The sequence below is a fragment of the Chionomys nivalis genome, chromosome 11 (assembly GCF_950005125.1).
Source record: "Chionomys nivalis chromosome 11, mChiNiv1.1, whole genome shotgun sequence".
Classification (NCBI taxonomy): Eukaryota; Metazoa; Chordata; class Mammalia; order Rodentia; family Cricetidae; genus Chionomys; species Chionomys nivalis.
The window spans coordinates 70792908-70818644 of NC_080096.1; the positions used below are offsets into that span (position 1 = coordinate 70792908).

At 36.7% G+C, this 25737-nt stretch overlaps 1 protein-coding gene across 1 annotated transcript; it reads left to right on the top strand.

Moving 5' to 3' along the window:
• The first annotated feature begins 13424 nt into the window (after nucleotides 1-13424).
• On the top strand, nucleotides 13425-22696 carry LOC130884145 (FERM domain-containing protein 3-like). The gene is made up of 2 exons (XM_057785141.1): nucleotides 13425-13663; nucleotides 21997-22696. Exons 1-2 carry the CDS (start codon nucleotides 13537-13539, stop codon nucleotides 22521-22523), a joined length of 654 nt encoding a protein of 217 aa, XP_057641124.1. The 5' UTR covers nucleotides 13425-13536; the 3' UTR covers nucleotides 22524-22696.
• Nucleotides 22697-25737: the final 3041 nt, after the last annotated feature.

The window sequence follows — 25737 nt, forward strand, 5'->3', positions numbered from 1 at the left end:
AATTCACTATGATATTAGCCACATATGGCCTCAGCTTTCCTTTCTGTCCTTCTGACCCTATGCATTCACGCCATCTTGTGCTTTGTTTCACTTGAGATAAGGTTCCAATTACTAGGACTTGAACATCTGACTCTTGAAGAAGCCAATTCACATGCAAAGATTCTGAAATAATGATACTTATGTCTGCACCTGTGTCTAGTCATCCCTCAATTACAGTGTTATTTATATCCACTCTTAGCTTTGATCTTTGATCATTTATAGAAGTCATCAAAAGTATATGCTTACTATTTTCTATTGAAATTTTTGATTCACCCTTCATGTTTATTCCATCATCAAGAACAGTATAGTTTTTTACAGTAGGCAATGGATTTTTTAATTTTCCTGGTGAGACATTTCCTCCATAGTGATTGGGAATGACTGGACCACATTTGACTTGGGCGTCTGTGAGAGGTCCCCCAAGGAATTTCCCAATGGCATCAAGTTGCCTTGTCTGATTTTTGTTTATCTGCATTTACTGGCCCAATTTTGGCGTTTGACACACCTCCTACATTATCCAGAATGTTGATACCTTCTATTTTTTGCCATTCTCAGAGGAGATATTATTCCTAGGAAATCCATGTCTACAATCCCTTCTCACATGTCCTATTCTAGTATAATTAAAACACATGGCATTTTGATGTCTCTTATATATATGGAAATTGCTTCTCCTACCAAAGCTTCAGTGTTAATTGTCAAAAGTGTCAATGTTAATTGTATGGAGGATCCATTCATACATTGGTACTGATCTAACCTTTAAAGGCCCAAGTATCTTTTTGTATTTTAAGTTGGTTTTTTCAAAAGCCAGAGATTCAATAAGTACTAGTCTAACTTCTGGGTCTTTTACTCCTATTTGTACAGCCTTAGTTAATTTTTGTAAAAAGTCACTAAAGTATTCTCTCTAGTCCTGTTTAATCCTGGTCAAATATTCAATTTGTTTTCCTGGATCTTGAATTCTGTCCCAAGCATTTAAGGTTGCTGTGTGGCATAGGGACAAGGTGCTTTTTAATCATAAAAGACTTGATCCTTTGGTCAGCATAAGTGCCCTCACTGAGGACTTGATCTTTGGAAGTCTCAAGCTCTTTTGCTTTCTCTGTTCATTTCAATTTTTCCCTCTTCTCACAAATAGTGGTTCCGTAGTAGTAGTTGTGGCCCATCTGCCAGAACTGCTGAAACTAATTTAAGCCAATTGCGTGGGGTAGCCTTATTGCTGAAAGCCCATGTCTTTACCATCTCCCTAAGAAATGATGAATGAAAGTTATAAGATATTACTGCTTGCTTAATTTCTTTTGGATCATTCATACCTATAGGTATCCATCTACATTCTTTGGATCCTTTGGGGCTTTTAGAACTTGATGCTTTTTCAGAGGTTATTATGGGGTAGGAAGCTAAAACCCTGGATAAGCCATCGCTGAGTCTGACATGTACTGGTGATATTAAACCCTGTCCTTTTACCTTCTCTCTCTGCTCATCAGTTCTTTTAATTTCCTCAATTATTTCAAATCTTTTTACTACATTTTTTTAAAGCCTGAATCTCATGGCCTTTAGATATTTCTAGTGATCTCATTGATGCACCAAGCCTCTGGTCCTCATTCTGCACATGTATTTCCAACATATGAAGTTTTTCCTTTAAAAATAACATCTCATCCTTGGACAATATCTGGATAGTGTGCAGATTGTCTTCCTGGAAAGATATTCTATTTACTGACCTATCATAAATTTTTAACAGATTTTGATTGTCAAATTAAACAGTATGAATTCTTTCAGATAATTTCTCCATACCCTTTGACATGGATTGAGTTTTGTCTGTAAAATTATTGTTATCCTTTTCAATGATATTAATCTTTTCAGTTAACTTTTGATTTTTGATTGTATTAATCCTGTTGGCTACCTGTTCATTATTAGTCTGTGAAGACTGTATCATTTCTAAAAGTGCCTGATTTTTGGCTCTGTTATCAAACCATTTTTAATGATATAATATGAAAAAGAAATCTAAGTCCTGATATCCAATAAATGGACATATCAGAAAAACCATATAAGCCTCACAGAACACCATCAATAGTATAAGCAAAAGGTTATTAAATTTCTGGATGGTAATATTGTCTACAATTGTATAACTTTCACTTTTATTGATTTATTTATTAATTAAATAGTTACTTTTGTTATAAGATTTTGGTAAATTATTGTAGGTCTAATTATTTTTATTGGCCAGCAGGTGTCACAGTTCCAGCTACTTGGTGGTGAGAAGCAATCAGTGGCATGAACAGTCTTGAGCCGCTTTGGTTCTTCATGTTGATGCCTGGTTAAATACTGACAAATATGCTTTGCTCTTAATTTACTAAGAGGAATTAATCAATTCCTTACATAGAGAGAGAGGGATTTTTTTTTGATCAGGGAACCCAGAGATCGTGAGCAGGGAACACAAAAGGGAAGTTGTGCAAATGCTGCACAAGTTGCCGTGAGCAGGGAGTGCATCAGGAAAAAGGGGGTGTGGAAGCATTCCTGAGCCTCAGAAATTTCCAAGTTGCTGCACTTACCTCCACTATGGCAAGGTTTTTACAGTAAACTGCTTAGTGGGTAAATTCAAGCCAGGAGGGTAGGTGTGGGAGACTTTCTGGGCTGTGGACCTTTTGGGCCTTTTAGGCCAGTTCACTTGGTAGGGATTCACATTGGGTACCCGATGATGATGGAAGTTACAAAATAATCCCACACTTCCTCAGAATTGAGTATAAGCAAAGCCTATTTATTTAGGGGTTATTCACCGATCACAGTCCTCTGCACGAACAGGCAACAGGATCCAAATCCAGCAGCAAGAAGAGAGAATGAGCTCGCAGTTTATGTTAGCATTAATAGTATAAGAAGCCCCCTCCACGTTGTCTGGTATCTTAAAGGCTATTGGCTCAAGGAGTTCCTATAGCAAGACAGGGCTTAAGATCTGTCTACTTAAAAACTCTGAGAAGTAGAGCAAAGAAATTATTTTTTAAATTTGAGAGATTTAATGAACTATGTCAAATATTGTGATTTACCTTAATAAAATTACAATTTATAATAAAATATTAAAGCATGAAAAAGATCAAAAGGTATGCAAACTCTGGTTGGATTTTGTACTAGGAAATAGGTGAAAGAAAAGTATGGAAGTAATTTTTTCGGGTGTTTTATTTACTCTCTATTGTTTTTTGGAGGTCTTATTCTTTCATGTGATCAGGCCACATCAAGCCACATGCTGTTCTAATATGATGAAAGGTGATATTTTTTAAATGAAGTCATCACTACAAAAAAGGTAGTTTTCAGATCTTAATTGGCTTTATTATTCTAGAATCAGCTGGTAGCCTGAACCAAAATAGTTCAGAATTCAGTGGCTTACTCCTTAGGATGGCTATTTTTATCACCATAGAAGAGTAAGTGAGCACACAAAATACAAGTGAAACAGAGACAACTTCATTGGTTACAGCTCACATCTGTCTTATTTGATCATAAGAGGAACTTAGCTTGTGATTTGCTAAGACCTACATCTTTGTTTCAAAAGTGTATATTAATAATATGAATAATATTAACCTGAATAATAAGCAAAATTTTGTCTCAACTTAAAATATATAAAGAGGCAGCTTTTGGTTTATCATATTGATCTATTCTTGTCAAAGAGGTTGAAAGGATAATTTCTCATTACTGTGTTTTAGCTCCATTCAAATGAGTCCTTACTGATCTTTGAAATTCTTTTTTTGTTTTTGCTACAAGGTAGAAAGTCATCAAGAAATTTTTTCAAAATTCAATTTCAATTTTTAAAAACATTTCTAATAATATTTTTGAATGTTTATGAATTTTTAAAAATTGAACTTTATGATAAAACCCTTGTAAAATCATTTATGGTGTATAATATTTTTAATATCTTTAGGAACTATTACTGGTGACAAGTGAGGAAGTAATATTGTCACTGTTACAGAACCTTTTTTTTTTGTTTTATATCTATCTTTATGTAGGGATTTTTACCCTGAATTATATAAAAAAGGAATTTAAAATGGTTAAAAATTTATAAATTTCTAGTATAACAATTTGGGGTTTGAAATTTTAAACTTTTTGGCTCAAGACTCAAATATGAAAACTGACTCACTCTATTGGCATAGGATTTATTACTTTTCCTGGAACTACTAACCCATGAGCTGGAGTAGCCAGCCCTGTGGTGTCTTTAGGTGTGATCTCCACTATTTCCCATTATAGGGAAGTGTGCCCTTGTCTTTAGAATTGATTATAGGTTCTTATTTTATTCTTTTTTTTTCAATTTTATAGAAATATTTCTTTTTAATTTTTTTTATTTATTTATTTTTTTATTCTTTTTTAATTAAAATTTCCAACTGCTCCCCGTTTCCCATTTCCCTCCCCCTCCTCCCACATATTGCCCCTTCCCCCCACTCCCCTCCCCCATCCCCACTCCTCTTCTCCTCCCCCCAGTCCATTCCCCCTCCCTCTCGATACTGAAGAGCAGTCCAAATTCCCAGCCCTACAGGAAGACCAAGGTCCTCCCACTTCCATCCAGGCCCAGGAAGGTGAGCATCCAAACAGGCTAAGCTCCCACAAAGCCAGTTCATGTATTAGGATCGAAACCTAGTGCCATTGTCCTTGGCTTCTCATCAGCCTTCATTGTCCGCCATGTTCAGAGAGTCTAGTTTCAACCCATGCTTATTCAGTCCCAGTCCGGCTGGCCTTGGAGAGCTCCCAATAGATCAGTTCCACTGTCACAGTGGGTGGGTGCACGCCTCGTGGTCCTGATTTCCTTGCTCATGTTCTCCCTCCTTCTGCTCCTCATTTGGACCTTAAGAGCTCAGACCATTGCTCCAAATTGGGTCTCTGTCTCTCTCTAGATCCATTGCCAGATGAAAGTTCCCGTGCCATTCTCCTTGGGCTCTCGTCAGCTGTCATTGTCCGCCACATTCAGAGAGTCCGGTTTTATCCCATGTTTTTTCAGTAGCAGTCCAGCTGGCCTTGGTGAGCTCCCAATAGATCAGCCCCACTGTCTCAATGGTTGGGTGCACCCCTCATGGTCCTGACTTCCTTGTTCATGTTCTCTCTCCTTCTGCTCCTCATTATAACCTGGGGAGCTCAGTCCGGTGCTCCAGTGTGGGTCTCTGTCTCTATCTCCATCCATCGCTAGATGAAGGTTCTATGGCGATATGCAAGATATTCATCAGTATGATTATAGGATAGGTTCATTTCAGGTTCCCTATCCTCAGGTGCCCCAATGAACTAACTGGGGACATTGCCCTGGGCATCTGGTAGCCATTCCAAGTTCAAGTCTCTTGCCAACCCTTAGGTGGCTCCCTTACCTAAGGTATGAGTTTCCCTGCTCCCCTATCCAACCTTCCTTTATCCCCAATCACCCCGATTCCCCCAGTTCCCCTCATCTTCTCCTTCACACTTTTCTCTCCCCATCACCCCTCATCCCCATGCCACCCCACCCCCAAGATTCCAATTTTTTGCCCATCAATCTTGTCTATTTCCCATATCTGGGAGGATATCTATATGTTTTTCCTTGGGTTTACCCTCTTGTTTAGCTTCTTTAGGGTCACAAATTATAGACTCAGTGGCCCCTATCCATGGCTAGAAACCAATTATGAGTGAGTACATCCCATGTTCTTCTTTTTGGGTCTGGGTTACCTCACTCAGGATCGTATTTTCTATTTCTATCCATTTGCATGCAAAATTCGAGAAGTCATTGTTTTTTACCGCAGAGTAGTACTCTAATGTGTATATATTCCACACTTTCTTCATCCATTCTTTCATTGAAGGGCATCTAGGTTGCTTCCAGGTTCTGGCTATTACAAATAATGCTGCTATGAACATAGTTGAACAAATGCTTTTGTAATATGATAGACCATCTCTTGGGTATATTCCCAAGAGTGCTATTGCTGGTTCCAGGGGTAGGTTGATCCCAATTTTTCTGAGAAACCGCCACACTGATTTCCAAAGTGGTTGCACAAGTTTGCAGTCCCACCAGCAATGGATGAGGGTACCCCTTTCTCCACAACCTCTCCAGCAAAGGCTATCCTTGGTGTTTTTGATTTTAGCCATTCTGACAGGTGTAAGATGATATCTCAAAGTTGTTTTGATTTGCATTTCTCTGATCGCTAAGGAGGTTGAGCATGACCTTAAGTATCTTTTGGCCATTTTAACTTCTTCTGTTGAGAATTCTCTGTTCAGTTCAGTGCCCCATCTTTTAATTGGGTTAATTATCCTTTTAAAGTCTAGTTTCTTGAGTTCTTTATATATTTTGGAGATCAGACCTTTGTCTGTTGCAGGGTTGGTGAAGATCTTCTCCCAGTCAGTAGGCTGCCTTTTTGTCTTAATGACAGTGTCCTTTGCTTTACAGAAGCTTCTCAGTTTCAGGAGGTCCCATTTATTCAATGTTGCCCTTAATGTCTGTACTGCTGGGGTTATACATAGGAAGCGATCTCCTGTGCCCATATGTTGTAGGGTACTTCCCATTTTCTCTTCTATCAGGTTCAGTGTGTTCAGATTGATATTGAGGTCTTTGATCCATTTGGATCTGAGTTTTGTGCATGGTGATAGATATGGGTCTATTTTCATTCTTCTACAGGTTGACATCCAATTGTGCCAGCACCATTTGTTGAAGATGCTTTCTTTCTTCCATTGTATACTTTTAGCTCCTTTATCGAAAATCAGTTGTTCATAGGTTTGCGGGTTAAAATCCAGGTCTTCTATACGATTCCATTGGTCGACTTCTCTGTTTTTATGCCAGTACCAAGCTGTTTTCATTACTGTAGCTCTGTAATAGAGTTTAAAGTCAGGGATGGTAATGCCTCCAGAAGTTCCTTTATTGTATAAGATTGTTTTGGCTATCCTGGGTTTTTTGTTTCTCCATATAAAGTTGATTATTGTCCTTTCAAGATCTATGAAGAATTTTGATGGGATTTTAATGGGGATTGCATTGAATCTATAAATTGCCCTTGGTAGAATTGCCATTTTTACTATGTTGATCCTCCCAATCCAAGAGCAAGGGAGATCCTTCCATTTTCTGGTATCCTCTTCAATTTCTTTCTTCAATGCCTTAAAGTTCTTGTCAACTAGATCTTTCACTTCCTTGGTTAGAGTTACCCCAAGATATTTTATGCTGTTTGTGGCTATCGTGAAAGGTGATGATTCTCTTATTTCCCTCTCTGCTTCCATATCCTTTGTGTATAAGAGGGCGACTGATTTTTTGGAGTTGATCTTGTATCTTGCCACATTACTAAAGGCGTTTATCAGCTGTAGGAGTTCTTTGGAGGAGTTTTTGGGGTCGCTCATGTACACTATCATATCATCTGCAAATAACGCAAGTTGAACTTCTTCCTTTCCAATTTGAATCCCCTTTATCCCCTTATGTTGTCTTATTGCTATTGCTAAAACTTCGAGAACTATATTGAAGAGGTATGGAGAGAGTGGACAGCCTTGGCGTGTTCCTGATTTTAGTGGGATGGCTTTAAGTTTCTCTCCATTTAATTTGATATTAGCTGTCGGCTTGCTGTATATAGCTTTAATTATATTTAGGTACGACCCTTGTATCCCTAATCTCTCCAAGACTTTTATCATAAAGGGATGTTGAATTTTGTCAAATGCTTTTTCAGCATCTAATGAGACGATCATATGGTTTTTTTCTTTCAGTTTATTTATATGATGGATTACATTGATAGATTTGCGTATGTTAAACCAGCCCTGCATCTCTGGTATGAAGCCTACTTGATCATAATGGATAATTTTTCTAATGTGTTCTTGGATTCGGTTTGCCAGAATTTTGTTGAGGATTTTTGCGTCGATGTTCATGAGTGAGATTGGCCTGTAATTCTCTTTCTTGATTGGGTCTTTGTGTGGTTTTGGTATCAGAGTTACTGTAGCTTCATAAAAGGAATTTGGCAATGACTCTTCTGTTTCTATATTGTGAAATACATTAAGGAGAATAGGTATTAGGTCTTCTTGGAAGTTCTAGTAGAATTCCGCATTGAAACGATCTGGTCCTGGACTTTTTTTGGAAGGGAGGTTTTTGATAACAGCTTCTAATTCTTCAGGACTAACAGGTCTATTTAGGTTGTTCAACTGGTCCTGGCTTAACTTTGGTATATGGTATTTATCTAAAAAGCGTCCATTTCTTTTACATTTTCCAGTTTTGTGGCATACAGGCTTTTGTAGTAAGATCTAATGATGCTCTGAATTTCCTCTGTGTCTGTGGTTATGTCCCCCTTTTCATTTCTGATCTTATTAATTTGCAAATTCTCTCTCTGCCGTTTGATTAGTTTGGATAGGGGTTTATCAATCTTGTTGATTTTCTCCAGGAACCAGCTTTTTGATTCATTGATTCTTTCAATTGTTTTCTGTGTTTCTATTTTGTTGATTTCAGCCCTCAGTTTGATTATTTCCAGTCTTCTACCCCTTCTAGGTGAGTCTGCTTCTTTTTTTTCTCGAGCTTTCAGGTGGGTTGTTAAGTCTCCAATGTGTGCTTTCTCTGTTTTCTTTAAGTGGGCAGTTAGTGCTATGAACTTTCCTCTCAGGACTGCTTTCATAGTGTCCCATAGGTTTGAGTATGTTGTTTCTTTATTTTCATTGTCTTCAAGGAAGACTTTAATTTCTTTCTTTATTTCTTCCTTAATCCAGGTATGGTTCAGTATTTGACTATTCAGTTTACATGAGTTTGTAGGCTTTCTGGGGGTAGCATTGTTGCTGAATTCTAGCTTTAATCCATGGTGATCTGATAAGATACACGTGGTTATTAATATTTTTTTGTAACTGTGGATGTTTGCTTTGTTACCGAGTATGTGGTCGATTTTTGAGAAGGTTCCATGAGCTGCAGAGAAGAAGGTATATTCTTTCCTATTTGGGTGGAATATTCTATAGATGTCTGTTAAGTCCATTTGATTCATTACCTCCATTAATTCTCTTATTTCTCTGTTAGGTTTCTGTCTAATTGACCTGTTCATTGGTGAGAGAGGAGTATTAAAGTCTCCTACTATTAATGTGTGCGGTTTGATGGCTGCCTTGAGTTTTAACAATGTTTCTTTTATGTACGTGGGTGCTTTTATATTAGGGGCATAGATATTCAGGATTGAGACTTCATCCTGATGAATTGTTCCTGTTATGAGTAGAAAATGTCCCTCTCCATCTCTTCTGATTGATTTAAGTTTGAAGTCAACTTTGTTAGAAATTTGTATGGCCACACCTCCTTGTTTCTTAGGTCCATTTACGTGATAAGCCTTATCCCAACCCTTTACTCTGAGTAGGTGCCTGTCTTTGTGGTTGAGGTGTGTTTCTTGTAAACAGCAGAATGTTGGATCCTGTTTTCGTATCCAATCTCTTAGTCTGTGCCTTTTTATAGGTGAGTTGAGTCCATTGACATTAAGTGATATTAATGACCAGTGGTTGTTAACTCCGGTCACTTTTTTAGTAGTAGATTTTGTGTGTTTCCCTTCTTTGAGTTGCGCTGGTAATGGGTCTCTAGATGTCTGAGTTATTGTGGTCATTGTTGGACTCCTTGATTAGTGATTTTCCTTCTATTACTTTCTGTAAGGCTGGATTTGTGGCTACGTATTGTTTAAATTTGTTTTTATCCTGGAAAATTTTGTTTTATCCATTTATAGTGAACGAAAACTTGGCTGGGTATAGTAGTCTGGGCTTGCATCCATGGTCTCTTAGTTTCTGCAGTACATCTATCCAGAACCTTCTGGCTTTCATGGTTTCCATAGAGAAGTCAGGTGTAAGTCTGATAGGTTTACCTTTATAAGTAACTTGGCCTTTTTCCTTTGCTGCTCTTAGTATTCTTTCTTTATTCTGTGTGCTTTGTGTTTTGATTATTATATGGCAAGAGGATGTTTTTTTTTGATCCAGCCTATTCGGTGTTCTGTATGCTTCTTGAACCTTCATAGGTATATCTTTCTTTAGGTTGGGAAAGTTTTCTTCTATAATTTTATTAAATATATTTTCTGGACCGTTGAGCTGCGCTTCTTCTCCTTCTTCTATTCCTATTATTCTTAGGTTTGGTCTTTTTATTGTGTCCCATATTTCCTGAATGTTTTGTGATGAGAATTTGTTGGCCTTGCTGTTTTCTTTGATCAGCGTGTTTATTTTCTCTATGGTATCTTCAGAATCTGAGATTCTTTCTTCTATCTCTTGTATTCTGTTGGTTATGCTTGCTTCTGTAGTCTCTATTCGTTTACCTAGACTTTCCCTGTCCAGCTGGCCTTCTGTTTGTGTTTTCTTCTTTGCTTCCATTTCAGTTTTTAAGTCTTGAACTGTTTCCATTATCTGTTTGATTGTTTTTCCTTGGTTTCCTAGGGTATCATTCACTGATTTACTCAATTCTTCAAACTTTCTGTTATACTTCTCATCCATTTCTATAAGGGCATTTTTTACATGCTGTTTAAGGGCATCAATCATTTTCATAAAGTCAATTTTATCTACTTCTTCATGATTAAGGTGTTCATGCCCTCCTGTTGTGAGGTCGCTGGGTTCTGGTGGTTTCATATAGTTTTTCAGATTGTTGGGTGAATTCTTGCATTGGCGCCTGCCCATCTCTTTCTCGGAATGCTCCCCTATGGATCTTCTTTTACCGGATCAGGTCTCCTTGCCTACTGATGTACCTTCCCAGTGATGGCTCTCTGCAGTGATAGCTCTCCTGGTGCTCCAGTGATGTCTCTCCTGGTACCAATATCTGATCCCCGTGCCCAAAGACGGCTCTCCTGGTACCCAGATTAGCTCTCACACTGATGGCTCTCCTGGTGCCAAGATCCAATCTCCCTGCAGGTTGGGTAGTTCGTAAACAAAGCCCCTACCTTGCTTGTTGCAGGCAGGCCAGTGAAACAAAGGAAGTCTCCTCTGCCTACTTGCCCTGAGGATTTGCCCCCAGTGCTAGACAGACTGAGCTGGATGGTGTTATGTGCCCAAAGAGGAAAGGGGGCAGAAGGAAGAAGTGTTCTGGATGCAAGCTGGGTGGGACAAGAAGAGAGAGGCAGTATGAGGGGTGTAGAGCCCCTGCAGGGAGTCCAGGGAGTATAGGGTGGGGGATGAGGAACTTCAGAGTTCCCTGTCCAGGGCTGCTTCCGCCGCCGCCGTTCACAAACTCACCCTGCTACTGTCTCTCCTGGTGCCGAGATCAGATATCCTTGCAGGTTGGGTAGTTCGTAAACAAAGTGCCTACCTTGGTTGGTGCAGGCAGGCCAGTGAAACAAAGGAAGTCTCGCCTGCCTACTTTCCCTGGGGATTTGCCCCCAGCGCCAGACAGACTGAGCTGGATGGTGTTATGTGCCCAAAGAGGAAAGGGGGCAGAAGGAAGAAGGGTTCTGGATGCAAGCTGGATGGTACAAGAAGAGAGAGGCAGTATGCGGGGTGTAGAGCCCCTGCAGGGAGCCCAGGGAATATAGGGTGGGGGATGAGGAACTTCAGAGTTCCCTGTCCAGGGCTGCTTCCACCGCCCCTGGTCACAAACTCACCCCGCTGCTGTCTCTCCTGGTGCCGAGATCAGATCTCCGTGCAGGTTAAGTAGTTCGTAAACAAAGCGCCTACCTTGGTTGGTGCAGGCTGTCCAATGAAACAAAGGCAGTCTCGCCTGCCTACTTGCCCTGAGCATTTGCCCCCATCGCCGGACAGACTGAGCTGGATGGTGTTATGTGCCCAAAGAGGAAAGGGGGCGGAGGGAAGAAGGGTTCTGGAGGCAAGCTGGGTGGGACAAGAAGAGAGAGGCAGTATGCGGGGTGTAGAGCCCCTGCAGGGAGCCCAGGGAGTATAGGGTGGGGGATGAGGAACTTCAGAGTTCCCTGTCCAGGGCTGCTTCCGCCGCCGCCGTTCACAAACTCACCACACTGCTGTCTCTCCTGGTGCCGAGCTCTTATTTTATTCTTAAGTATATGATTACATGGCTGAATTTCTTGTTTATATAAATATGCTTTCTTCATTTTGCAGCATTTTATAGACATTTTCTCACATCAGCAAGTTCTTATGAACATAAATTTTAATTTCTATGAGTATATTAAATAACATTTCCATTGGAAATTTAGGCTGTTTTTGATACAATAAATGATTCCTTGATGAATATTTTTGTCATCATTCCTGAATATTCTTTCAAAACACATATCTAATATTGGAATTTAAAATTAAGGAATGCCAGACTTATAAAACTCCATAAGTTTGCTAAGCTTCTTCTTATAAATGCTATTAATTTTAGTTTATAATGAAATATACCAGTGTAGAATTCCAAATGATGGTTCTAAATGTAAACCCTTTGTCTCCTGAGAAAAGAAAAATCCACTGACATTATAAAATCTTTGTCAGTAACTTAGGTATTAGAAATGGAAAAGGGTATGAACGCATGATGACACAATGTGAAAACTTTTCTTTTGATATCAATGCATAAGAAATATACCAGAAAACATAATTGAAACTGTCCAATGTATTGTTCTTAATCAGTCAAAAAATTTTAATTATGTAGCATGTCCTAAATATGAGAATGTTTGTATCCTTAGTGACCATGCTGGAGTACAAACAAATTTCTAAAAGACACACAAGTCTAAGTGTTTCAAAGTGTAAGGAGAATGTGATACTTGACCCCTGCATTTAGAGCACATTATAGCTCCTAATTCAAGCCCCGACAGCTGTCAATATGGAGATTTATATTTCAGTCACCTGTTATTGTTAGAATGCCAAGGTTCAACATGCTGTTCTCACTTACTGATTTTCATGAATTAGTGTAGGTCACTTTTCTTCATAAGCCATGTCTATAAAAGGAATGCAGTGTTGGCATAGTGACAGGATGGAAATGCAGTATGCCAAGAATTCACCATTGTGGGGGAGAGCAGTGCAGTTCCACATACTTGCTGCATGTGGATGCTGAACACCACCAGCAGTGGCTAGTCTCAGTAGAAACTGTCTTTACATGTTGAACACACATTTGTCTCATTGCAAACTGTGAACTGCTTAACAAATCATTTCATGTTGAAACAATACTATTTGGGATATCCTGCTTTCAAATAAAACACATTATTAACTATAATTGTAGCCTACTGCTTAAATACTTGCATTATATTTTATTGGGAAAATCTGCTCTAGAACATAATGGAGGCTTATTAAATATGTCAGAAATGAAATGAAAGTAAATTATTTCTTACAGCATAGAATTGGGGAATTTTCTTTTATGCTAGGGGTTTTTGACACTTGGCAGAGATTATTTATCGAGATGTGTTAGAAAAAAAACTAAGTGAGAACTAGGCGTAAGATTATACTGTTCACCAGAGGAGGGGTGAGAGTTTATAAATAGTGTCTCCTCCCTCTCTCCTTGCCCAATGTGTATCCCTGGTGTTATTTTTGTTGGCCACATTAAGAAGCTGACATTTGATTCATTCTCTGTGTGTTCTGCCTGAGTCATTTGAAACAGAATGGACAGCGAGCAAAAGGTCAAAGCTCTTGTTGCTTGTTGCATATATTCAGGGCCACAACTGACAACAGAGCCTTAGGAAAATCATAATATTAAATATGGCAAAATGTTTGGTCAAGATCCGGACTCAACGAAGCCTCCACTTGCACATGATGAATCATTGCAGCAGTAACGTGTTTGTCCGTCTGCTAAAACATGGCTCCAAGGTCATACCTCGAAATGCTGGTATGTGCTTTGCCCTGCTCTGGGCTGTCATTCCTATGCCTAGATAAGTGGGATTACTTCCAGATACGTGCTCATCACTGGTGGGCCAGAGAGAAGCAAAGAATGTGTGTGGCATACAGTTTTATTTTTTTATAAGAAGAGAAGATAGACAGGGAGAAAACGGGAAGGAAAAAAATAATGAAGGGTACTGAGGACTGTAAACAAGTAAGTAAGAAGGGAAATAGGAAGACAAGCTCTCTTGTCCAACAAAACAATAGAGATTACCTTCTTTATTCAAAAGATACAAGAGAAAATCCTGCTGTGCATTCCTGTAGCTTGCTTAGTAGTAAGAGATGATGCTTATAATGCATAATAAGTAATCAAAACACTTTTCTGTCTCTCATTATGACAGTTTCTGACTATGAGGCAGACCCTCTTTTTAAGCTTCAAATCAGAATTTATCAAAATAAAATACCAGGCCCTCTTTTGGCCTCTGTAAGGTCACATACAGAGAGAAACATGCATGTGTATAGGAGTTAAATTAAAACTAAATGAGTAAAATAAAAAAAAATCAACTAAATAACCACCATCAGACTGGTGTTATGCCAATTTCTTTTCTTGATAATGATCATGTTTTATGTTATTTCATGATCTGAGAAACTGAAACAGAAATTGAAATAGAAATTTAAAGTCAGATCCTCAGCTACAATCCTGCTGTAATTATATGTTCTTATGTTTCTGTGTGTTTTTCAGCAAATGGTTTCAGTAAAATTTATTCAGAGGGTTAGCTGGAATTAGTCATAGCTTACTAAGATTTATAAAATTGCCTTCTAGTTGAGATTAACTGTATTTTTATGATGATATAAGTAACATATGATGTGTTCCTGTTCTAAAAATCAATAAATTTATTGCTTTGTTTTGTTTGAGGAAGGCTTGCATGGGGAGGCTAGCCTGTAACTCATTGTGTGGCACCAAAGTTGCTGGGAACTCATAATCCTCCTCTAACCTCCTGAATTCTGTGATTTATAGATAAAAGCATTATGTCCATCTTACTTTCAAAAGCACAAATATAAACAATATTTTCTTGTGTGTTAATATTCTCAATAATAAGTACAAGAATCCTGGAAATGCATATAAGTTATATTTTATTAATAGAATCGTTCTAGGTGTAGTATTTTATAATATAAACTTATTATTGCCAAAAGAATTTCCATATTAACATGTGTCAATATGAATCTTTCAAAAATGACAAAATAATATATAAAAATTATATAATTTAGGGAAATAATAATTCACTACTTAATCATAAAATTATCATTGGAAGTTAACATTTCTTCATTTTTGGTCATAATAGTGATGAAAATAATTTAGAAACAGGTATTTTCTATCATTCTTAAAAGTATATTTGTTAGACTATAGAATACAAATGTGATGAAAATTATCTAATTGTCTTTAAGAGACACTAACAAAAGTATGAGAATGTATGATCCTAACATGACTACTAAATCCATTAGAATTGTTTCCTTGGCATTTGGAAAATAAAATGCCTGGGGGTGTATGTCAGTGGTAGATTCATGCCTTATACACTAGTCTCCAGTTTCAATAACCTAGGGTCAAAAAAGAAGTTTCTTTTTTTGTTTATCTAGAAACATAAGAAGTACATTCACTTCTTGTAGTCATCCTTTACCAGAGTGATAGACTTTTTTAGATGACACAAAAGTATTGCCTAGCACCCAGAGTTTGTACTAGGGCTCTTTCTTTGTGTTGTATATGTTATAAATCTGGCCAGGTCCATATCAGTACTGCATCATACAAAACACTTTCACTGACCTAAAATCCTCTTTGCTACTCTTACTAATTACTTTTCTTTCTCAACTAGTGGCAATCACTTAAAAATATCCATCTTCTTTTCTAGACTGTAACATTATAGGAACATCACAGGATGCAGCCTTTTCAGATTCTTCTCTTTTAGTCATAAGCATCTAAGATTTACCCAGGACATCGTTTAACACTAAATTGTATAAGTTATTTGATTTATTTAAAATTTAAAATTTTTAGTTTTAAATATTCCTGTAATCTTTTCCCTTCTGCTGTTTATAAAAAATGTATTTATTTTTTAAGATTGTGACGAATTTTAGATTAAAAGGAAAACTGAATTTTTGAACCATTTAGGCCTCTTATTGAAAAATGTCATCATGGTCACTCATCTATTGATATGCTCAGTTACATTTTAACATTGTTCTCATTTAAATTTTGTATATTTCTTATTATGAATTTTACTGAGTATTCCAAATTTAGGGATCTTGAACGAGATTGTCAATTATTATCTTTTTTAATAGTTTTGACTGATATGCCATTAGTCACACTGCCTTTAAAATACCGATTTTGCTTTTGAAAAGTTTGCTGAACTCTCATGAATTCCCTGTTTATTTTGTTTTGTGCACAGAATCTTACCTTAGGAAATAGAGGAAATATAAGACATACTTCATACTTTCATATTTCTCATTCTGCTAGAGTGAGTCTGATGAACAGTGAGACTTTGGCAGTTTCACACTGGTGAGAAATCTTTTAATGCTTTGCCGTTTTATACCTTCACCATCATATACAGTCATTTCTGTAGTAGAAATCTCAAGATCTCGCCCTTTATAATATCGTAAGGAGACCACTTGTTGGTTCCTGGCTGCTCTCTGCTTGATCGTCTCCCCTGCCCAGAAGCGAAATAATCACACAGAAACTGTACTGATTAAATCATTGCTTGGCCCAATAGCTCTAGCTTCTTATTGGTTAACTCTTACATATTAATTACATAACCCATTTCTAGCAATCTGTATATTGCCATGTGGCTGTGGCTTACCAGGTAAAGTTCTGTCTGGCTCCAGAGGGGCTACATGGCTTCTCGCTGACTCTGCCCTTTTTTGTTCCATCATTCACTTTAGTTTTCCACACCTAACTTTTTCCCTGCTATAGGTCCAAAGCAGTTTTTTATTCATTAATGGTAATCATAGCATACAGAGGGAAATCCCACGTCATTATAATGTAAATATTTAATGAAAAGGGGGCCAAAATAAAACCACTGCACTAGTTATACTGATAAACAGATCTGCATGGTGAAATGATAGCTGTGAAGTTATGTTGTCACCAGAAGCAATTAACAGAAAATCATAATTGACTCTGCTTTAAATAATAGAAGGTAAAATTTTAAACATAAGAGAAGTCCAGAAGAAACTGTTGAAAAAGGTTTCATTTTATGTCCATTCACAACTTTTCCAGTTGGCAGGCTTTTTACATCAAAACAGTGACTTTTGCTATGATCTTTGTTTTCTCCTTCACTTCCAACATTGTCAAAAGAGTCTTTGTTGGTTAGGTTTATCTCAACTTGATACAAGCTAGAGTCAGTTGGGAAGTAGTACTCTCAGTTCAGTTAATGCTGCCGTACAAAGGCCTATAGTAAAATCTATGGCTAATTAATTTGGTTAATTAATTCTTGATAATGGTTTATATGGGATGGTTCTGTATGGTATAAAAAGGAACTGAGCAAGGTTAGAGAAACAGCTCATCAAGCAATACTCATCTATGGCATGTGTCTTCATTCCTACCTTGTGTTCCTACCCTGAGGTCTTTTAGTTATAGACTATGATAGAGAGTTGTAAGATTAAATAAATCCTTTCCTCACATCAATAGAAACCCAAGTGAGATATAGGTTGTTTCCAGAGAGTAGAATGTTACTCTGAAAGACCTGAACATGTGTTGTGTGTGTTGTGGGGGGTGGGTATATGAAGGAGTATGGAACTTTGAGCTAAAAAAGCCACAGAAGGCCTTGAGATTAATGGACTATTTGGAAACTTGGAAGATAAGGTTACAAGCAATACAAATGATGGAGGCCATGCTTATGAAACATCAGAGAGAAACAAATACTATAAGGACCATTTATGTGATATTTTGAATTAAGAGTCTATGGTCCTGGTCAGTTGTAGTTGAAGAATTAGTTGTCATTAACAAGAGATGAGAAAACCCATAGTGAAATCTTTGCTTTGCTAGTAGAGGCAATACTTGTTAGATAGGGGTAAAGAATGAGATGTTATTAGGAAGAGACCAGCATCAAGGTAAAATCTTCTAGGAAGTATTTTTAGATTTAGCAAACAGATATTGTTCTCAATAGGGATCAAGCCTGTATCTTATGACAGGAGCCAAATTTGGTAATATGTATGAGTTTCCCAGGTGGTACTAACTTTGAAGACATTAGAAGACCATTCATGGGGAGCAGCAGAGGCTTGGCACTGTGAGAAACAGGGAGAGGCAATTTGTGATGGTCCAATCTCAGCTGCAGAGCAGATCTCAGGCTTAGAGCTCCTGGAAAGAAATTGAGGTTTGGCACCATGTAGCAGGGTCAGAATCCCTGAAGAGAGGTGAGGAGAGTCTACTAGTTAGAGCACAGCCTCAGTTGCAGGGGAGACCACAACATACTGGTGATATAAATACCATGGATGACCACAAAAGACAGCAGCAGATGCAGAGTGAGGCTGGCCCGAGCCTAGTAGTCATGCACCTGTGTTGTCTGCGGCAGAGCCAGACAAGAGGAGCAGTCCAGGCCCTTTGGAGACTATCTGACACTGAGCTTCGCACTGCTGGAATTTTGTTTTGTTTTGTTTTATAACTGTGTTCCGCCCTTCCCTCTCAGAGTGGGAAAGTACTTAACTTGCTCTCCCCAAGTACCAGGAGCCAACAAACTTACATTAAGCGACTTTGGAGTATTAGAAAGATTTTAGATATTTTATTAAGACTGAACTTTTAAGGAGACCTTGGATTTTTAAAGACTGCATTTTTAAAAAGGAAAGTCTATGAATTAATAGTGATGTGTTTGCATGTCAGTTTGACAAAGGGACAATTGCATTAGTTCTATGCAAACTTGACACAAACTTGAATCATTTCAGAAGAGAGACTCAATTTAGAAAACACCTTTATAAGACTGGCTTATAGGAGCTGGAAAAACGGCTTTTTGGTTAAGAGAACTGGTTGTTCTTCCAGAGTATTCTGGTTCAATTTTCAGCACTCACACTATTCAACATCTGTAACTTGTTTCAGGGGATCCAAGAACATCTTCTGGCCTCTGTAAGCCATAGGCCTACATGGGGCACACAGACATACACTTAGGGAAAACAACCAAATTCGTGAAATATGTTTTTTTTAAATGATTGGCCTATAGGTAAGTCTATTGCTTCTTTTTTTTTTTTTTGATTAATGATATATGTGGGAGGGTCTAGCCAATTGTAGGTGGTAGCATCCCTGAGCTGAGATTATAAGCTATATAAGTATGCAGGTTGAACAAGCAACGAGGAATAAGCCAGTAAGTGACACCCCTCCATGACTTCTTTAGTTCCTGTCTTGAGTTCCTACTCTCACTCCCCATAGTGGTAGAATATGTCATCTTAAGCAGTTACTATTATCATTGCTGTACATGCCTTTCCTCCCGTAGTTCTTTGTGTCTCCCACCATAATGTTTTCTCTTTCTGTAATTTTTCAAACATTTGCTATTTCAGTGAAAAGCTACATTAGGTGACCTTTGATGTCTGACTTCTTTCACTGAGCATAGTTCTGATATTTTTCTGTGCTGTGCTGTTGATCGCACTTCGCTATTTCATAAGTCAGATGATATGTTGTTAAATAGACAGACCATAATTTTTTATACAGGTATACACTGAAAAGCATCTGGGGAATTTTTACTTTTAACAATTATATTAATTTCTGTGAACATTTGTCTATGAAAATTTTTGGAGTACTTATTTCAAGGTTTTTTTATTTTTATTTTTTTGAAAATGCACCTATGAGGGTAATTACTGGGCCATGTGGTAGATAATTATAGATTTGACTTTTTGAGAAACCACCAAAATATTGTTCCTAGTGACTGAACATATTACATTCCTACTTGCAATATATGAAGTTAAAATTTCTCCACATTCTCACCAACAACTAAGTATTTTTTTAAAAATTACTATCTCAGTAGCCCCGAGATTCTGTAATATTGTAGTTTTGATTTGTAGTTACCTAATGATTTATGATGTTAATACATTTCTTGAGGCTTAGTAATCATTAGTATATGGACTATTTTAATTTCTTAAGATTATAATATGATTATATCATTTCCCCCTTGTATTTTCTTCCTCTAAATTGTCCCACCTACGCCCTTGATCTCTTCAAAATTCATGGTCACTTTTCTTTGTTGCTATGTTTCTCTCTCTCTCTCTTTCTGTCTCTGTCTCTGTGTGTGTTTGTGTGTACTCCTACTCAGTCTGTAAAATATTATTTTAATGTTTTCAGGCATTCTTTTAATGGTTCTTTTTATTAAGACTGGGTGCTGCTCTTACCTCAGAGCTACCCAAAATTATCTGTTGACTTTTGAAAGGTAAAAGCAAAAAAAAAAAAAAAAAAAAAAAAGACCCTCTCTCCTACATACCTTGATAACAAAGAAATTGTAAACTATTTACAAGTTTGTTTGGTAGTTGGATGCTTGTCTGTCCTAGAGAGAATACCTTTGATTCTTTTGCTTAGTTCTCATCGAGAACGTAAGGCTCAATAAGGAGATCCAGCCTCTAAGACAGAATGGAAGTAGCTGCATTTTCCATATGTTGAGAAACACATCTTTCTCAATAAAAAAAAAAAATTGAAGGACATACCCTTGACCACAAGGTTTGCCTTCTGGATATACATCTAAAAGAAATAGACTGAAATATGATGGAAATGAACTTTATATGTAAAAGTAGCTCCTGGAGCATTTTTTCTACAACCAGACTAAGAACAACTAATTTTCCATGTTAACGAAACACAAGTTTCCACATGAAAATGTTTAAATGATAAATGAAAGTAGCAAATGGTGACTGTGAATACAGTGTGGTTACAATAACAGATTAAATATTCTTCACCAAAAATGTCTTGGTATACAACTATTTCAGATTTCAGAGTGTTTCCCCAAATTTGGAAATATATTCTTTGAGTTTACTAACTGAATGTCTTTAAACTGAAAACTTAAGATAAAAATTTCTCTGAAATCCAAAATCTTCTAGGGACTGAAATTTCTGAACATTTTTACACTAAACAATTTTGGATGTCAGAGTCTTTCAGATTTTGGGATCACGAATCAAATGGTCAACCTGTATTCAATATCCATGTTGTGCGACATTATCCCATGAAGATCTAATATAAGGATGCCACCAAAGAGCAACTTGGTTATCCAATGAATTTAATGGCATGATTTACAGCAATATGGGTCAGGGGTTACTTATAGGAATAGAATTTACTCAAAGACAGCTGCACCATTAAAAGCCCATCCCAATACTGGTAAAAACTGATAAAATCTGAAGAACAGAAGCCCACTGCATGACTTGTAGTTAGCTTGACAGGTTAGAGAATGTCTCTTCCAGGTATCCCAGTCAGTCTGATCCCTTTTCAGACAGCTTAACTGGTCCTTCTCTTTCAGTGAACTCAGTTGTTCTGAGAGTTTTCTCAGCAGCTTTACTTGTCTAGGAGTTTCTTTCAACTGTCTTTAGTCATATATAATCTTGGGGAAGGAGAGACCTCAGTTTCAGAGACTGTCTGAAGGTTTGGAATTGTTTAGTTACTGAGTTGTACTGAGCACCCCTTTAGACAACAGTTCTCAACCTGTGGGTTGTGACCCCAAGGAGTTGCATATCAGATATTTACATTACCTTTCACAGCAGTGGCAAAATTACAGTTATGAATTAGCAACAGAATAACTTTATGATTGATGGTCACCACCATAAGTGGAACTATACTAAAAGGTCACGGCATTATGAAGGTTGAGAACGACTGCGTTGGACCGTTCTGAGTCTTACAAAGCTTCTGTCCAAGGTATAATGTTTTAACTTTGAGAAAATTTCAATACAAATTCATAAAGCTATCGCAAAATTGTAATAGAATTAAGACTAGAAAATATGACTCACAAGTATAATGTGATTATTAGTGAACAGTATAATTTTACTCTAGTGTTCTCTTAAAAATACTATATTGTGTTATAGTATTGAATACTGCAATATTTCACTCATAATGTATATCTGAATTATGCCAACATTATTTTTAAAAACCTGTCTATAATTGGAGGTCACAGACCAGGGTCAAAATCTTAAAGGTACTTGCAATTTTTGATCACTGTTTTTTTAGGTTTATCTTGTTGAGCCAAAAAATTATAGAATAATGCCTGTTGCTAAACCAATTTTGTTTAAAGTGAACATTCCACAGAACAATTGCATGTGTACCTTGAATTCTATATGTTTCTATATCCATTATTTTGTGAATTAAGAATGTCTGAAATATAGAATTTATAAAATAATGTTTCTTTCCAGGTGCTCCACTGCCTAAAGTGGATGTTTCTGAACCCTTGATTGCCAAATCAGAAGAGAATGGAACTCAGTGGGCAGATCCTCTGAGTGAAGAGGAAGACAGAGTAGAAGAAGACCCCTTGACCATCTCTGAACTAGCATACAATCCCAGTGCCAGACTGTTCCATACGCCAGTGGATGACGATGAAATCGATGTGCTCTTTGACTGTTCATCTATGCTCAAGTTAGAAAGAGAAGATACAGATTCCTTTGAGGAACTGGAAGTAGATGAAAATGCCTTTTTGATGGCTGAAGAGGAGGAGCTGAAGGAAACTCGTAAGGCTATGTCATGGAGTTACTCCATCCTGACCGGCCGTATATGGGTCAACCCTATAGTCAAGAGTTGCACCAGGCTCCTTGTGGTGGGCCTGGGACTGCTGCTGTTTGTATTTCCCCTGATCCTCCTCCTTTTGGAGTCAGGTATTGATCTCTCTTTCTTATGCAAAAACAAGAATTTGAGCAGTTTCACTATGAATACTACTGTCCCCTGAAGGAGTGGTGTCTCGGAATGCCAACATCTTTGGATACTTACTGAGATTCCCTGATAAGAATAAAGGTTATATTCAATATTAATATTATTTATTTTCAGCAGATTCCATGTTCCACATGGTCATTGGTTTGTATGTCAAACCTTTAAGTTGGCTTTCTGTACTTCTATATCCTTAATATCAGTTTAAATCAAATAAGGTTATTTTGTTTATATGTCAGAAAGGTAGCCATTAAGAAACTATATCTATTTTTATTGTAGTATAGACATTATTCTTATCCTACATCAGAGCAAATTAACTTTTTCTGTTTCTTTGTCATTGTTAGCATTATGAAATCCAATGTTAACAATTAAAGTTTTAGTCAAAGTCTAAGGGAATAATATTCATTATAATCATTAGAGAAAAAACATTCTCTAAAAATGTTTATACAGATCAATTTACACTAGATTTTTCTTTCGGTTTTTCAAAAGTAGTCTTATATTAAAAGAATTTTGGTAAACACTTTTTTGTGAAAGAGGTCCCATTGAATAATTTAAGTATATATATTGTAAAACTAGTGCACAAAGATGTATAAGAAATTTTATATTATGGTACCAATTTTATAAAACATAAGTTTGGCTAAATAATCCTATACTTTGAAACTATCTGTATATGATATAGAAAATTAGTAGAAACGAGTTATAAGCTTTTTAAACAGATGCTAGAATTGCAGATCTAGACAGAAAACATTCATTTGGCATATGAGGCCATCTTTTGACATTGAGACATGATAATCTAACAGTTTAATTTGTGTTATGTCCATGGACTTAACCTGGATAAGCAAAACATTTTGAAACTAAAGTGAAATTTGAAAAGAAAGAAATACATCAAAGATAAATTAGTTAATTGCTTGTTGTTCACTAATTGGAGTGAAGGAAGATGGATTGGACATATGAAAGGCTCCAAAGAAGATCTCTGATGACACTTGTGGACAGATGCCTCTGATGTGTGATAGTGATGTAAGACATTCAGTAATGTAAGGAGCTGCTCTTCTGCTTTTCACGTCCATAACAGCACATATCAGTGATTCTAGCATACATCAGTTATATTCTAACAGCATATAACAGTGACAGCAGAAAAACTTCAAACTAAAATATTTTTGATCCTTCGCAACATCATTGTGATTCTTTGAAAACAACCCTCAAAACTGTGTATGCATGTTAGTGTATTGGTGGATGTGTGTGTGTATCCATGAGTATATATATTTGCATATATGTCAGTGCTTTTATTTGTGTATCTCTATGTGTCTATGTCTGTAAGTGTATGTGTTTAAATATATTACAGTGTGTACATGTATGTGTGTATGTATGTTTGTACATATGTGTATCTGTGTGTTTGTGTGCCTGTATGCATATCCATGCATTTCTATACGTGTATTTGTGTGTATGGATATGTATGTATGTGGGCTTGAACAAATGTATATATGTGTGTCTGTGTATATCTCTTTATAAATGTGTGTGTACATGCGGGTATGTAAACCCCTTATGTGTATATCCTGTGTCTGGTGGTTATGTGTATATGTCTTTAAATTCTCTGTGTATATGTATGTTTGTGTATGTGTATCTATGTATATGAGTTTGTGTGCATGTCTGTGTGGGTGGGTGATGCAAAGACAGAACAGGATATAGTGGGGGAAAGAAAAACAATAGACATCTTGATTTTCACGATGGGCAATATATGCCTATCTTTGCTGGGTGTAACATCTTATCTCATTCATAATTCATAATCTTATGAATTCATATCTTATGAATTTATAATTGATAACCTATTGGAAAGAGTGAATGTACCATAAGATGACATACAAATTCAGCTTAGGTAAAGAAGATGAGTGAGGGGAGAAATCTTGTAGTACTTTCCTTGTGTCATTAAATTCATGAAAGAAATGGCCTTGTATTTTCTCTTAAGAGTGCTTTCCACCACTGTCAAAGAAAAGAAAGAAAATGGTACAAATTTACAGCAGAGAATGTAGGATTTCCACCTATATAAAACATTCAATTGCCTTCGGTTATAATAATATATAATATCTCCCTAGTTCTAATTAAATTTCAACACGACCACCAACTGATTTCACAGTGAGCCTTTTAATCTGCCTAGTTCAGTACTGGGTCATTTGTCAGCTCAGGAAACTTTGAGTTGTGCAATGCACTTGATATTATATGTGTAGAGTTTTCTTCTCAAAGATACTCAGTAATTAGTATTCACAGAGAAATGCTTTTACCTTTGGTAGAACCTGTGAAAATTTCACTTCGGAAGTTTGTAAGTAGAAAATTTTCCTAGGGACATTTTAATGTTTTCATTTTTCTCCCATATGATGGAGTAATTTTGTTGTTATAAACATATGGGTTCTCTAGTAGTCTACTCAAAATTATCCCTCTTCTAATTACTTCTTATTTTCTTTAACATTTTATCCTAGCCTTCACATTTCAAAAATCTGTTAAAATTAATATATTTAAATTCTGGAAGTAATATAGTTCTCATTTTAACAACAAACTGAATAGCATTTTCAAAATTATCTGTTGTTAAGTAAGAAAAGAATAGATCATGATGACTTTAAGCAAAAGATTTCAAAAGTATCATTGATACCATAAGATATATTTCATTTATATATAATCAGAATCTTAAAGATATATCCATTATAGTGTTAGAAGGCAGTGATCGCTTGCCTGAATCAAGTAAGGAGAAAACAATTGCTCCAGAAAATGGTCAGTATATGATATAATGAGACTGGTGGTGAGTGCAGAACATAATAAAACTCAGAGTTCAGGTTGTGAAAGAATAGATTAGGTTCCACATAATGGATATAGAGGCATTTAGGTATTAATACATGTATTGTATATATAGACAGATTATACATAACTTTCACATAAATTATTTATGCTTGTTTTCTGTTCCTTTATCTTTTAAATATTATGGTGAAAAAAACTTGTAGCCTCAAATTTTTAAAACTTCTACAAAAATGCCATATGTGTATTTGTAGATTTGAACACACACGTGCACACACATGCACACTCATACAGATACTGAAATAGAACATCTATAACACAACCTGTATTTATTTATTTATTTATTTATTTATTTATTTATTTATTTATTTTGGTTTTTTTCGAGACAGGGTTTCTCTGTGGTTTTGGAGCCTGTCCTGGAACTAGCTCTTGTAGACCAGGTTGGTCTCGAACTC